Source organism: Passer montanus, unplaced genomic scaffold, assembly GCF_014805655.1.
Source record: "Passer montanus isolate IOZ18808 unplaced genomic scaffold, ASM1480565v1 scaffold175, whole genome shotgun sequence".
Classification (NCBI taxonomy): domain Eukaryota; kingdom Metazoa; phylum Chordata; class Aves; order Passeriformes; family Passeridae; genus Passer; species Passer montanus.
In genome coordinates, this window is record NW_024364826.1 from 422,953 (window position 1) to 437,230 (window position 14,278).

Genomic DNA, 14,278 nt, shown 5'->3' on the forward strand with positions numbered 1-14,278 from the left:
GAGTTTTAACCCCTGGGCAAGGTAACACAGCTGGAGACAGAATCATGGAATCATTCATGTTGGAATAGCTCTTTAAGATCACGGAGTCCAGTCTTTACCCACACACAGCCAAATCTATCACTAAACTATGTATGTGTTCAATTGCCACATCTACACATCTGTTAAATCCCTTCAGGGATGGGGACTCCACCACTGCCCTGGGCAGCCTGCCCCAAGGCTGAACAATCCTTTCTGGGAAGGAATCTTCCCTAATATCCAATCTAAACCTCCTCTGTCACAACTTGAGGCAGGGTTTCTCCTTCCTTGACTGTGAGAGGACAAACCACAGCCCTTCCATGAGGCACTGTCTCTGAATTCAGGTCCATAAATGGAGGTGTTACATGGCTCATTCCCCAGTACTGGCTCCTACTGCTCTCAGAGAGTATAAGAAACTTCCTGCAGCATTAACAGATGTTTGGATGTGGCTCTTGGAGATATGGTTTAGTGGCCTTGACAGGGCTGGGGAACCACTGGACTCTGATCTTAGAGGGTTTTTCCAATCTCAATGATTCTGTGATCGTTAAAATTAGCTCTGAGCAGTTCCTCAATGGGACACAGACTGGACATGGCTTGTTTAACAAGCAGGTCTTTAGTGCCCTGTGCTCATCAAGTACTGCATGACCATGCATTTCATTTCCAAAATAATGCCCAGTCCCTGCTGTGGGATGCAGAATCCTTCATCTCCTCCTTACCTCCTCTGCATGTCTCTGCACACCAGGGAGGCTGTCATCAGTGGAGGGATGGGGTGGCATGAGCAGGGCAGGTAGCTGCTCCCTGGTCCTTCCACAGGAGGGAAGAAATTCCCCTGTGAGGGTGGTGAGGCCCTGGCACAGGCTGCCCAGAGAAGCTGCCCCATCCCTAGAAGTGTTCAAGGCCAAGTTCGATGGATCTTTCAGCAGCCTGGTCTAGGGGAAGGTGTTCCTGCCCACAGCAGGGAGGATGGAACTGGATAAGCTTCAAGGTCCCTCCCAACTGAAAACATTCTATAGTTCTGTGACTTGCTGCCTGTGCCAGTTCCCCCACCCTTAGCCAACAAAAGTGTCCAAGCATTGGGACTGTATTTTACTGTTTTTTTCTTTTTTCCTTTTTTTTTTTTTTCTGAGTTTAATAAACTAGAATAATTTATTTGACAGAACACAGAAACATCACGGACAGGGTGAAGAAACCAAAGCAGCAGGTATCAATGATCAGTACAAAGGAACCACTTTACAAAAAGAAGTACCACGCTGCCCATCAGCTTTACCCAAAATTACAGGGGGAGGGGGGTGGGCTCAGCTCAGCACCCCACAAACAGGGTGGCAGGGATGGAGCTATCCCTACAAAATGCTCTCAGATGACAACGCTGACTGCAACAGCACAATAAATAGTGGGAATGGCCTCTCAGTGAGTGGTGGGAGACCAGAGACCCTTGGAGGGGGGAGGAGGTCCAGGCACCACCAATCCGGGAGGTACAAGCATCTGTTGAAACACTGATTAGGGTGGCAAAAGCCCTGATTCTCCCCTACCCCCAAATAGGTGCTAGATCCCATGCAGGCAGAGCGAAACATCAACCAGGGGGGCTTTGCAGCTTGGCAGGACAAAAGTATCCCTGGCAACATCCCTCTGGGGGACAAGGCTATTCCACCACAACACTGCCATGGCTGTGAAGAGGCATTGAGGCCTCTCCCAGAGCAAGCAGTGTGTGGCAGATGGCACAGACCCACAGGGTCCCCTCTGCCGCCTTAACCTGGCACCAGCAGCTCCCAGCTCTGAGCTGGTTTCCTCCAGGGAGATTATACTGGTGTGAAAACAGATGCAGCTGGGAGGACCCCAGGGGTTGGCCACTTTGGGGGGACTTGGGGGAAGAAAAGGGCAGGTACTGCCCACCCACTTTGTTTGGAGCAGCTGGGGCAGGGGCCAAAGTTAAAGCCAGGCTCGTGCATCCCAGGGAGGGAACACATGCAGCAGGGCCGGACAGAGGGGGATTGGCCATGGGTGCAAGGAAGGGACACCAAGGTGCAGAGGTGCCTTTTCCCATGAGAAGGCTGCCTAAAAAAAACACCCTCCCCCCACAATTCTGCTGCAACCCCCCTCCCTGTAGCAAACTGGTGTTGAGACTGGGCTTATATAAAACTCATAAAAGGGGCATCTCATAGTAAAGGGCTCTAGTAAGTGGCAGGAGGCTGGACAGGGACGGAGTTATAGTGAGCCCCACTGCCTCCAGCACCTCCCTGGCCGTGCCCTGCACGGGAAACAGCAGCTCTGGCAGCTGGATGAAGAGACAACATGGCACAGCTGGACGGTTATAGGTCCTGTGGCCATCGGGCAATTGGTAGGCTCCCAGTACAGGTAGAAAACAAAATTAATTAATTATAGAAAAGAGAAGCAGCCTAATGTAGGGGTGTCCCTGGGGCAGGGTGGCGAGCTGGGAGGGGCTCGCTTATCTGTCATTGAGCTGTGGGGAATTTGTCCGCTCCTCCTCATCCTCCTTGTCATCCTTCATGCCTTTCAGTCGCTGGCGGGCGAAGTCTTCAAACACAATGTCATCATCGCTAGTGGGGACACAAGGGAAGGGGCTTTAGGTGGGGTGCAAGGTGGAACACCTCCTGTCCCGCAAAGCTGTCCCAGCTTGCCCAGTGAGCTCAACCTGCACCGCCACGATGTTACAGCAGCTCAGGGGGCCCCAAAACTCCCCATCTCTAGCAAACAGCCCTGGTTTTCAAAGCTGCCTTAATACTTGCCCAATGCACCAAAAAAAGAGCCCCCAAGCTCCCCATCAGGTGCAGCTTTACCAGGGCCATTGGCATTTGTCCCACTCTGGGGGAACCGCAGACCGGCAGGAAGTAGCTGGGTGGGTTAAGTACCCTAAAACCTCCCAAACGTGTCACCAGCCCGGGGAACGCTGTGACAACAACCTCCCACACCCCCAACACGATCCCAGCGGCCTCTTACTGCAGTTTCTCCTGTATTTTGGAAAGCCATGCAGGAAGGGTGAAGGAGGAGAGAAGAGAGAGGGGAACAGCACGCGTCATGCATTACAGGTGACATGCGTGGGGTTAATCACACGTGCCAATCCCATGGCACAGCGGGTGTTAGATTGGGGGGGGTGCCATGCAACCGCCATGTTTCACATTCCCACACGAAATGTGGGAATTGGGGGAGGGGTGTATTTTAGTCTCTTACTTTGTATCAAGCTCTATCAGATTTGTATCTATGGGTGCTTCATTCTCTGGAACTGAACAAAGGGATGACACAGGATTAGTCAGAGGGTGGTGACTGCCATCCCACCGAGGTGGGTGACAACTTCCCCAGGATCATCTCTGCCCTCCTACCAGGGTGGGTGAGACCCACCTGCAGTCATCATTGCCATCCCACTGGGGTGGCTGAGATTCCCCTGGGGCATCACCACTTCCAGTGTGTGGATAGAACCCCCCATGGAGTTTGGCTACACTGGGTTGATGAGAGCACCCCATGATTTTAACACTGAGGCCCCGTGAACAGGGTCAACAGGAGCCAAGAATCTCCCTCTGTGCAGCCTCACTGATTCCCTTTGCCCCCACCCACCCCCAGGGATGCCGGCCCTGTCACTCAGGGACAGACACTCACTGTCCCGGTGTACTGGTTCCTCCCTGGGTTTGGGATGCATCAGCGTGAAGGGCAGCTCCACTGCAACGTCGCTGGAAGAGACACCAGGGTAAAGCACAGGCCTGCTTGCACTTTACATGTAGAGCGAGGCAAATTTGCAGAGGGGGAGCAGAACAGCACCCCCATTACAGCTGCTGTAGACACCACAAAGCTGGGCAAACCCCTGTGTCATCCTCCATGGAGCTGCTCAGCAGCTCTCATGCCTCTTGATTGAGCTTGGATTCCAGGGTGGGGGATCAGCACAGGTCCCCTGGGAAGTAGAGGGGCATCAGGAGGGAGAGCAGCATGACAAAAAGCTGTCTTCAGCAGCTATGGGGGGTATCCAAAATCCCTTGAGCTTAGGCTGCAGTCAGCAATGACATGGGAATGGCAGGAGGTGCACCAAGTTTTCCCAGTGTTCAGTGGGCATGGTGACATCAGGGCATGACAGCCTAAGCACAGCCACAAGCTGCCCCAGGGGCAGGCGGGACAGAGCTCAGACAGAGAAGTGTCCCAGAAGAGGACGAGTAGTCCCATGGTCCCTGTAGGGACCTCCCTGTGGGGAGGGCAGTGATGTGGGAATAAAGACCTAGGAAGCCCCAAAGACTTGCCTCCCCACATCCAGAGATGCTCAGCCCTACAGAGCCACCTCTGTGCCCTGCTCACTCTCCCCAGCAGCACCCACAGGCCTCTCACTCCAGTACAAGTAGGAGGATGCAGAATTCAAACCCTGCCAGCATTCCCAGCCTCATCACCCTAGCCCCACCTCTGCCAGGCTTTTTGCTTTAGGTGAGACAGCATCCCCAACACAGTGGAATTCCCAGGACAGGCATGGGATCAGGTAGCACCTTGAGGGGCTGAGGGGGTGCAATGGGGACTGCAGTGAGGATTGGGGGGTGCTGGGGGGAGTGTGGTGTTACCTGGAGGCGAGGTCTCCCAGCAGGCTGGCATGAGTCAAAGGATACAACACGTTAGTCACTGTCCCCTCCCAAGGACACACAACCCCCACACACCTTTTGTCCCGCCCATGCTGCTTAGTCCCAGGGGAGCTTTAAGGATGATGGGGCCCCACCTGCAGCACAGACCAGTCCCAAGGTTAGAGAGGAGGTGCAGCACGGTGGGGTGGTGGGGGTGCCCAACACTCACCCTCCTCGTGACACCACCAGCTTCACCTTCACCTTGTAGGAGACAATGATGCCCAGGATCTCCTTGTTGGCTCCATCTCTTAATCTGGAGGAAGGGGCAGGTGGGCATCAGTGAGGGAACGTCCATAGGGACCAGCCCCCTATCCTCCTGGAGGCCCCTCCGTGGGATCTCCTCTACCCCAAGCATCACCCCTGGAGCAGGGGTTGGATGCCCACCAGGGCCAGGTCCTGCCCCCATGCTGCAGGGGAGACAGGAGCCCTGGGGGGTAGAGGGGCTCACAGTGTGCTGGAGGCCAGGTTGGTGTCCTCGTGCTTGAGCTTCCCATCCAGCGCCAGCCCCCGCTTCTCCCGGTTGTTGGCAAGGAAGGGAGTCAGGGTGTAGACTTTGCAGAATGTCGAGCTCGGGGCCACCATATCACTGGAGAAGATTTCCACCATCAGCCAGAGCCTCAGCCACCCACAGCTCCCACAGACCACCCCAGACATCTCCATCTTAGCCTGGTGAACTCCAGATATTCCCATCCCTGCCACAGCCTGATGAACATCTCCTTCCTGGAGGACACAGAGGATGACATCCCCAAGATGCCACCAGAAAAATGGTCTCCATCTCCCTGTTCCTTCCACTGGTTCCTGTTTTCCAAGTGCAACATCCCAGTGGGGCTGCAATGGGGCAGGAGACCTCCAATGCTCCTCCAAGACCCCGCTGAGGTCTCCAGGGCTCCTCATGATGTTCCCAAGGAGCCAGTACTCACTCAGCATCCTCCACAGCCACTGGGCACTTGTACTGGGCCGTGTTGAAGAGGCAGATGTCAGCATACTGGCGCACTGGGGTGAGACACAGCGAGGTGGGGATCAGGGTAGGTCCCCACAGGGATGGGGACAGGGACACCAGTGGGGTAGGGGACACAACCCTACTCTTCACCTGAGATCTTGATTTTCTTCACGGTCTTGTTGGTGTTGTTGGTGACATGCACGTTGACACTGATGGGCTCCCCATGGTAGTATATCTGCAGGGGAGCAGAACAGAGAGGATGGTGAGATCCCCAGGGTCACCCCACCCGTGTACACTCCCCAGTCCCTGCCCACCTCCTTGTCCAGGGATGCCTCAAGGTGCAGTGGCTTGTCTGACATGAGGAACTGCCGGGTGGTCTCTGCCATGGGCTGGGGGCCGGGTCTCTCTGGTGCATACTGGACCTTACGGATCACCAGGCGCACCGAGTTCCTGTGGGAAGATGAGAGGAGAACTCAGGCTGCCCACAGGCTACCCTTTCTGGGCCCATTGGGTCAAATCCCTCTTTTCTTCTGGTCTTCTGGTCAGAAGGATGCCATGGAAGGTCTTGTCTGGATGCCCACCAGAGCTAAAAGGGGAAAGCCCTATGGCTGGGCCAGGTTGCCCATAGCAAGTGTTGGGCTCCTTGCACAGTGGTGGATATGCCAGCCCCAAAATGTTCTCTGACCCATTCCTATCCTGGAGAACATCTCCATATCCCAGCCCCATCATGGAAAACATCACCATCCAAGCCCCCTCCTGGAAGACAACTCTATCCCATTCTGGAAAACATCTCACCCAAGGTGGGTAACAAATTGTGGTGCCCCTTTCCTGCTGCCAGTACCAGAAGGATGCCACTCCCATCCAGGCTGGATGGATCCTCTCTGCTTACCTCTTGTGGATCTTCTCCTCCAGGTTCTCAGCACAGAAAGCTTTAACTTCGTAGTCCACTCCACAGGCCTGAAAACCAGGAAGGGGGGAGAAGGAGACAGAGAAACCCCTTTGTACTCCCCAAAGAGCCACTCAGTGGCCACTCATATAGTCCTAGTGGCATGGGAACGTGGGGGGACCTTACCTTCCCCGTGTCCTCTGGGCCTGGCTGCAGTGTGACGGAGCAAGGCAAGTTGGGGGGAATCTGGAAGGGAAAGGGGGGTGAGGAACTTTTCGGGGGGCTACCAGTACTTCCCTATCCTATCCACAATGGAAAGAAGGAAATCCAGGCTGCATCCTCATTTTACTATTGCATTTCCCAAATCCCAAAGTGTTATAAAAATACATTATTTTAGAGGGTTTTAATTAGGGATTTTGAGAAATCAGGGCGTCAGGGCCGTTTTTGAGGCCATAGGATTGAGCACTGTAAAATGTCACAGAGCTCCAGGGGTGGGGGGCAGCATTGCCAAAGCTGTGCTGGGGAAATTGGAGAAGCAGGGGGTCTGCCCCCACCCCACTCCCTGACAAGCTGTCCAGGCCTGGCATGGATTCCCAGTGTTGGCATGAACCCCTTGGTGCTGACACAGACTAGTGGCTACTTTCTGCTCACAGGTTTGAACATCCACCACCAAAAGCTGTGTCTTGATCACAGACAGCAGCATCTCACCCCCAACCACAACTCCACAGGGCCAGATGGGACCCTGACGTCCCCACCAAAGGGTTCACTGTCCCTTCAAGCACCCCCGAGCACCTGCTGTCACCTACCTCGAAGGTGAAGGGGTAGGCATGCTCGCCCAGCTTCTTGATGAGCCGCTCCTGCAGCCGTGTCAGGGGCTTTTTGTCCTCGGGGACCGGGGGGAAGGCCTGGGAGTTGGCCACGAACAGGTCCTTGCGGAAGGTCAGCCCCAGAACGTCCAGGTCCTCACGGCCATAGCGGAAAGCGCAGGTCAGCGTCACAAAGACTGCAGAGGGTGACAAGGGGAGGTCGGTAGCAGGGTGTGGGTCACGGAGGGGACCATCATGGCATGGGGGCATCCTGGCTCATGCCAGTCCCACAGCACTGGGAAGTAGTGGTGGCTTGAGGACATGCCATGTTGAGAATATGAGGATTCAGCAGCCAGCTGTGCCTTCGGATGCCCACCACAGCCCCCTCATTCTCCACAGGACAGGGAATCTGTCACGGGGACAGGGGGCTGGAAATTGCCACCAAAGGGCCCAGAGATGCCAATGCCTGGGTAGGACTGCATGGGGATGCTAACATCACTCGGTGGCAGTGCCACTCCTGTGGCCCCAGGGATCCCAGGAGTAGACATTACCTTTTCTCTCCTTCAGGTATTCAGGATCCACCAGCACTACTCCATCTGCAACAGAACAGCCAGGTTGGAAATGCACCACAGGGACGGGGGGACACACTGGCAGGGTCAGGGAATGCAATGGCAGGGTCAGGGGACACGATGGCAGGGTCAGGGGACATGATGGCAGGGTTACAAAAGAATGTACAGGCAGGGTTTGGGGGGACACCAGCACAATTAAGGGGGGACATGCTCCCCCTTTACACAGAGAGTCATCACTCCAAGCTGCCAAATGGGGCTTGGGGGAACACACTGCTAGCAGGGACAGTCTGCACCTACTGCACCCAGGGCATATGCAAAGCCACAGCAGGACATGAGTATTATCCCAAATCAGCTGCTTTCTGCTCCCCAAAATTCTTCTTCCCAGACAGCCCAGCCCACCCTGGCATGCACTTCCCTACAACTGAGGTCCCCTTCCTGCCACCACATACCCACGGGGTCCACCACGTCGATGTGGTCCACAAAATCCCTCTTCCCAAGGTAGACAGTGAGCTGCAGGGGAGAACAGGGTGTCAGGGGTGCACACAGCAGACTCCCCAGGGCCCCCCCATGTTGTCTCCACCACTGGGGTCCATATTCCTCATCATCCCCAGTGTCACTCTGTCCCTGTGGTAGCCAAAATCCAATCCCACTCCATTCCAGTGAAAGTCTGCAACCTTTCCAGATGTCCCAGAGGTGGAGGCACTTTGCATCTGGGGACGCTTGGGTGGCACCCCAGGGGTTTGTACTCCACTGTCAGGCAGGGATGAGCCCCCCAGTGTCACCCTCTCACCTGTCTCCTGATGGGGAAACTGAGGCACAGGGCAGGTAGCTGCCAGGCAGGTTTTCTGCATCAGCTCCTGCTGCCCAACCCGAAACCCCCACAGGCAGAGTCACCTGCACCCCAGCACTCCAAAACCTGTCTGCTTGACCCCTAACCTTGGGAAACCCCCCACCAGCCCCACTGTGCCTGTTTCCCTTCCTGCCACCCTGGCAGGATGCTGAGACAGACACAGTGCACGGGGTGGAATCTGGGTTCAGGGACATGCCCATCCCTCCCTCCCAGCCATGCTTGTGACTCCATGGTTTCCCCTCCATGTCCCCCTTACCTTCCCGTTAGGACTGGCTTTCTTAAACACCCTGCAAAAGAGCAAAGGGGGGTGAGTGCTGGAGCAAGGGGTACCCTCCACTCCTGAACCCCCCACTCTGCTCCTGCTCCCTGTCCATGCAGCTGTCCAGCTCTCCCCTTCAGGCAGGGTCCCTGGGGGAAGAAGCATCCACTGGCACAATCCCATGGTGCCAGGTGCATCCAACCCTCAGCACCCAGTGCCAGGACCCAGCTTTGGATAATGGAGGCATCCGGACCCTGGCCCACCCCTCCGCCTGAGGATGGTGCCCAGAGACCACTGTGAAAAGCAGCAGCACCCCAGCACCCACCTGGCCCTGGGGACCAGCATGTGGGACCATGGGGTCAAGGCACACACAGGATGAGAGCATCCCACCCACCTCACCATTACCTCACATGGACGCATCCCAAAGCCACTGGAAAAGCAAGAAAAGTCTGGGTGCTCCTGTCCCCAAGGGTTTTTATTCCTATTCCAAACCACGGAACTAGCCCCCAGACACCCCTCTCAACTCCCAAAATCCTTCTGAAACACCCCACAGAGATATGGGAGAAAGGATGTGGATCCAACATGCCACTGCTGGGTAATGCCAGAGCATTCCCAGCCTGTCTGCTGCAGGCAGGAGGCGGGCAGAGGCAGGTAGGGTGCCTGGTGCTGCCAGATTTTTTGGAGCCTGCCCTGGCACAAAGCCACCCATAATGTGTTCTCCTCAGATAATCCCTCTTCGCCTTTAAATTCCATTAAAACCATCCGGGAAGATTAGTAGTGGTTTTAGACTGGAAAAAAACCAATTTCCCAGGGCAGCTGCTTGGCTCTACCAAAATGTCAGAGGCTGCTACTGGATGATGGACCCACACTGTGAGTAACCCTCAGCCACCCCCGTGCCTGCAGCTGCCCACACCCAGGCAAGGGGCAGGCAGGGAAGGCAGCTGGGTTCCAGCCTGGGGGTGCCCACCACCCCAACGATGGGGCAGGATGCATCAGGAGATGGGCACACCCCTCACTGCCATATCCCTGAAATCCTGTCCCTGTGTCCCTGCATCCCTGCATATGTGTGTCCGTGCACTCCTGCAAGTCTCCACATCCCACTCTCTCTCTCGAGCCATGGGGACCAGCAGAGCCTGGCCAAGCTCTGCCCAGGAAGCAGGATCTAGTCTGGATAAGGGAGTGTGGGGGCTGGGAGCCCTCATTCCCTTGTCCCCAGATAAGCCACAGGAACCCTCTGCCAGACACATAAAATATTGGGGACATCCTTCTGGCTGTCCCAAGCCACTGGAAGCATCAGGAACATCCTGCTGGCTCTTCCTGGATGGCTTTTCCCTGTGGGGGTTGGGGGATTGACTATTCCCAGCCGAAATGGGAAAGCACTTCCACAGCAGGATTTGTCATGAGGGTTTGCTGATGAAGGTGTGATCTTGTGCTGGTGCAAAGAAAGATGGAATTAATGGGAATGCTGCTCCAGGTAAGCAACTTGGGGAGACAAAGGCCTCAACTTGCCATGGAAGAGCATAAGCACCCCACAGTTTCTGAGATTTGAAAGCCATGGGGGGATCAGTCTCCAGAGTCAGGGATGGAGGGGCAATGCATACATCCTCCTGAGAGCCCAGAGCAACGAACAGCAGGATTTTCATGGGTAATTAATGAGGCATTACTTCAAAGCAGGATAAGGAGCATCCCCTGACAGCCTGTCACCCCACACCCCACAGACCAGCTCCCAAGGGAAACCCCAAAGACGGTCCAGCATGCTGGATCACAACCTGAGGTGTGCTGGGGAGCCCCAGAAAAGGCAGTCAAGGCTGGGAGCTCAGTGGGTGCCACTGCCAGCCCCCTGAGACAGGGGTGATGCTCGCACCCAGCCCTGCAGACGCTAACAGAGCTGCTAATGAACCCAGTGCAGTGACACTGATGGCAGGTGCTGCAGGAAGCCATTCCTCACCACTCTGCCTGGCACATTCTCACGCTGGCACCATGCTGGAACAGGAGCCCCACGGAACCTGCTGAGGCACCCACTGCAGGTGCAGAAGCCCCATAGAATGTAAGACCTGCACAGCTCCACGCTGTGCACGCAGAGCCCAGGCTGGCTCCTCACTGTGGGTGCATGAGTGTGCAGTGCCCTCATCTTGCGGGTGCAGCAGCCCTGCCTGGCCCCACACCACGGGTGCAGGAGCTCACATCTCCCCTGCAGCACCAGTGACAGAAGGGAAGGGGCACACGGGGACACGGCAGCCTGTTGCTGCCGGCGGGGTGACCCTCACCCGCCACCGGATCTAGAGGGAGGAAAGGAGGAAGTGTGAAGCCTTCCCTCCCCCTCCAGCCCTTCCTGGTGTCGAAATACTGGAGGCATGAGGCAGGAAGTGGCCTCCGCTGCTGCCCATCAGAGGCTCGGGGCCTCACGCCGTGGGCTGGCAGTGCCAGTGCCCCCTGAGCCTGTCATGCTGCCACACAGCCACATCCCAGCTCTCCTGCCCTCTCCCTGCCACAGATCCCATCCCTTAATGAGCTTGTTAGGCACCCAGCCAGGGCTAATGATGGCTTTATTTATTGGCCAATGATTGAGTGGGGTCTGCTGGATCTTGACTGGGAAGATTTATGAGGATTTAATTCCCCTAGGCATCGGAACAGGATCCGATGGCAACAAACGCCATTGATTGCCTTTGAACCCAGGGCAGAGAATTCAGGGATTTTGCCAGCTCTCATGCTAACAAGGTTGGCTGGCAGATCTAATTAGCTAGAGCCACATTAGAAAGGACCTCCAGGGATAATGGAACCACCAGAAACCACATCATACGCACCCGCACAACCCCATGGTGGCGGCCAGAAGCTCCATGCCAGCTGTGCCTGGATAAGCCTGGAGAATCATGCCAGCCAATCCCAAAGCAAGAGCATCCCACAGGCCCAGTGCTGCATTTTGCATCGCTGCTGCATCCATCTATCCATCTATCCCCTCCCAGGGTCAGCAGCAGCATCCCCCAACCGGGTCAGAGCTCCACCAACTTCCTTGGCAAGGAAACGCCTCAGCTGTGGGATCCGGGATGTGCCTGGATCCTGCTGTTATTACCAGAGTTTGCTCTCCAAACAACATCCAGGAAGCAGGAGTCCTGAGCCACCTTCTAGGGCTCTTTCTCTTTCCAGTGGAGATCCCTGTCCTGCTCCACATGCTATGGCTTCATCCAGAGGGATGAAAGGGGCGGCAGAGGGACTGAGCAGCAGGTCTGGCGTAGGTGGGGGTCACCCCCCCTAGCAGCAAGATGCCATGATGGAATGCCACAGAGGGGCTGGATGGTACTACTGGGCCAGAGGAAAGGTGCAAGGGGTGCTTAACGCCAGCCAAGGTGGGCTCTGGTGTACCAGAACCACTGCAGCACTTCCCAGCCACCAGGAAGCCACCCTCAAGTCGCAGGCTAGGAATCCCAGCAGCCAGGAATTCCAGCAGCTGGGCATCCTGTGTGGGGTTGCAACTGGACTGGCAGGGTGCTGAGTGGGAAAAGCAGGGAAAGGTGATCAATGATGCCAACAGCCAGCAATTCAGTTGTTTCCTCCAGCTTTTCCCACTGGTGACTCCCAAGAAAAGTGGGGTGCCACAGCAGGAATCAGCAAAAATGGGCTTTTGGGGAAATCGGACAGTAAATCAGCTCCCACAGCTGAACCTCCTGATCAAACTCAGTGGATTTGGGTTTCGAGATCCAAACTGGAGAGGAAGAGGGATTTGTCAGCCTAATTCTTCCCCCCTCACCCTCCCCTGGCTCCCAGTGTACACACTGCGTAGGCAGGGAGAAGATCAGCTCATGCCTCTCCTGCCGGCACGCCTGCTGATGGGAATGCTGCTCACCAAGCTCCCCCTGGCACCCGAAAAACCCTGGAGGCCAAACTAGCTGCGTCCTGGGGTTTGCACCCAGACACTGGGGGGAACCCAGTGGTGCTCCAGCCCCCTGATCTGTGGGGCTGTCCGCCGGCTCCAGGAGCGCAATGTAAATTCTTAACAATTCAGGATACTGAGCAAGGAGGAAACGGATGCTGTCAGCCATGGCTGGGGCACCAACACCCAGCATCAGCAGCAGCCGCTTCCCAAAATGCTGGATGAGGTCAACAGGCACCCACAACTCCCATCCTGCCACTCCAAAACACTGCAATGCTTCTGGAAGGTTCTGCCCAGGCAGGGCCAGACCCCCTCATCCTTCTCTCTTGCCGTGGCCGTGGAGAGGGGGGAGCAGAGGCTGCACCGAAGCCCCCTGATCCTGATGCCAAGGGGACACGGGGATGAGCAGAGGGAGGGCGATGGTGTTGAGGGGTGAGCAGGAGCCCTCTGAAACCCCGGTCCCCCACGATTAATGGCTAAGGGGGCAGAAAGGGACTGGGGCAAAGAATGGGAGCGTAACTCCTTGCCTGCTCTGCCAGCGCCAGCCGGTGAGCGGGTGTCACAGGAGATCCCCCAGGCCAGGGCTGGCGGGGGTCACCAGGCTGTCCCTCAAATCCCAACAGCCGCCTGCAGGATGCGCAGCCCAGCGGGCCCTGGGGAGCACAGGGGGGTCCCCATCCACCTCTGCACAGGGGCCCCGGAAAGGCAGCGTCCCCACGGCAGCATTCCCACGGGACGAGGGCGTCGCAGGCCCTCGTGTCCCCGCGTTCCAGGGCTGGCACGTGCTCCCTGACACCCCCAGCTGTGCCGCATGCCGGGAGTGACATCAGGGCCCGGGTCCCCCGGCGTCACTGCGATGACAACAGCCTCCCCCATCCCAAATCCATCCGGGCTCCAAAGCTGATGGGGAGGGAGCAGCGACGCCCCCAGCCTCCGGGTTCTCGCCACCCCTCGGGGGCACCGCATCCCAGCAGCGGGGCCAGCCCGGGGGGCCACCGGCCCCAGCGCCGGGCGCGGGCAGCGCCGCTCCCACCCCTCCCCCGCCATGCCCGGCTGAGCCCCCCGGGATGCTCCGCTCCGTCCCGCTCCTCACTCACCGGGTGCCTTTGTCTCCCATGGCCCCGCCGATCCTGCGGGCTCAGCCGAGAAGCGCCGGCTGGAAAATTACTGGCTGGATGGTGGAGGGAGCGGCGGCGGGGCGGGCGCGGGGCCCGGTGCGGCCCTGCTCGGGCCCGCTCGGAACCGCTCGAAACGCTCGAGCACGCTCGGAAACACTCGGAACCGCTCGGCTCGGCCCGGGCGGACGCCACGCCGGCCGGTTCGGGGCCGCTCGGAACCGCTCGGGCCGGTTCGGAATCGCTCGGAGCCGCTCGGAACCGCTCGGAGCCGCTCGGACAGGCTCGGAGCCGCTCGGCAGGGCTCGGCCCGTCCCGGTTCCGGTGCGGACGCTGCCGCCGCCGCCGCCTCCGCCCGCCCCTGAG

General features: G+C 57.3%; 1 protein-coding gene across 2 annotated transcripts; it reads right to left on the bottom strand.

Annotated features, from left to right (window-relative positions):
* Positions 1-1,135: 1,135 nt before the first annotated feature.
* ARRB1 (arrestin beta 1) lies at positions 1,136-14,272 on the bottom strand. 2 transcript variants are annotated; one of them, XM_039704436.1, is made up of 16 exons: positions 13,895-14,272; positions 8,927-8,957; positions 8,270-8,330; positions 7,803-7,847; positions 7,252-7,448; positions 6,632-6,691; positions 6,449-6,516; positions 5,874-6,009; positions 5,710-5,794; positions 5,540-5,612; positions 5,068-5,205; positions 4,789-4,872; positions 4,563-4,586; positions 3,625-3,695; positions 3,202-3,253; positions 1,136-2,570 (listed from the first exon to the last, which is right to left on the bottom strand). In XM_039704436.1, exons 1-16 carry the CDS (start codon positions 13,912-13,914, stop codon positions 2,459-2,461), a joined length of 1,257 nt encoding a protein of 418 aa, XP_039560370.1. In that variant the 5' UTR covers positions 13,915-14,272; the 3' UTR covers positions 1,136-2,458. The 2 variants fall into 2 exon arrangements, with proteins under 2 accessions (XP_039560370.1, XP_039560371.1); XM_039704437.1 differs by lacking the exon at positions 4,563-4,586.
* Between the last annotated feature and the right edge of the window lie 6 nt (positions 14,273-14,278).

Bases quoted from the DNA above. Each gene is read 5' to 3' on its own strand.
- ARRB1 (XM_039704436.1), bottom strand. From the start codon at position 13,914: ATGGGAGACAAAGGCACCCG. The intron at 8,331-8,926 runs GTAAGGGGGACA...TCTCCCCTGCAG, and splicing joins AAGCCAGTCCTAACGGGAAG to CTCACTGTCTACCTTGGGAA. The intron at 6,010-6,448 runs GTAAGCAGAGAG...ATCTTCCCACAG, and splicing joins GAGGAGAAGATCCACAAGAG to GAACTCGGTGCGCCTGGTGA.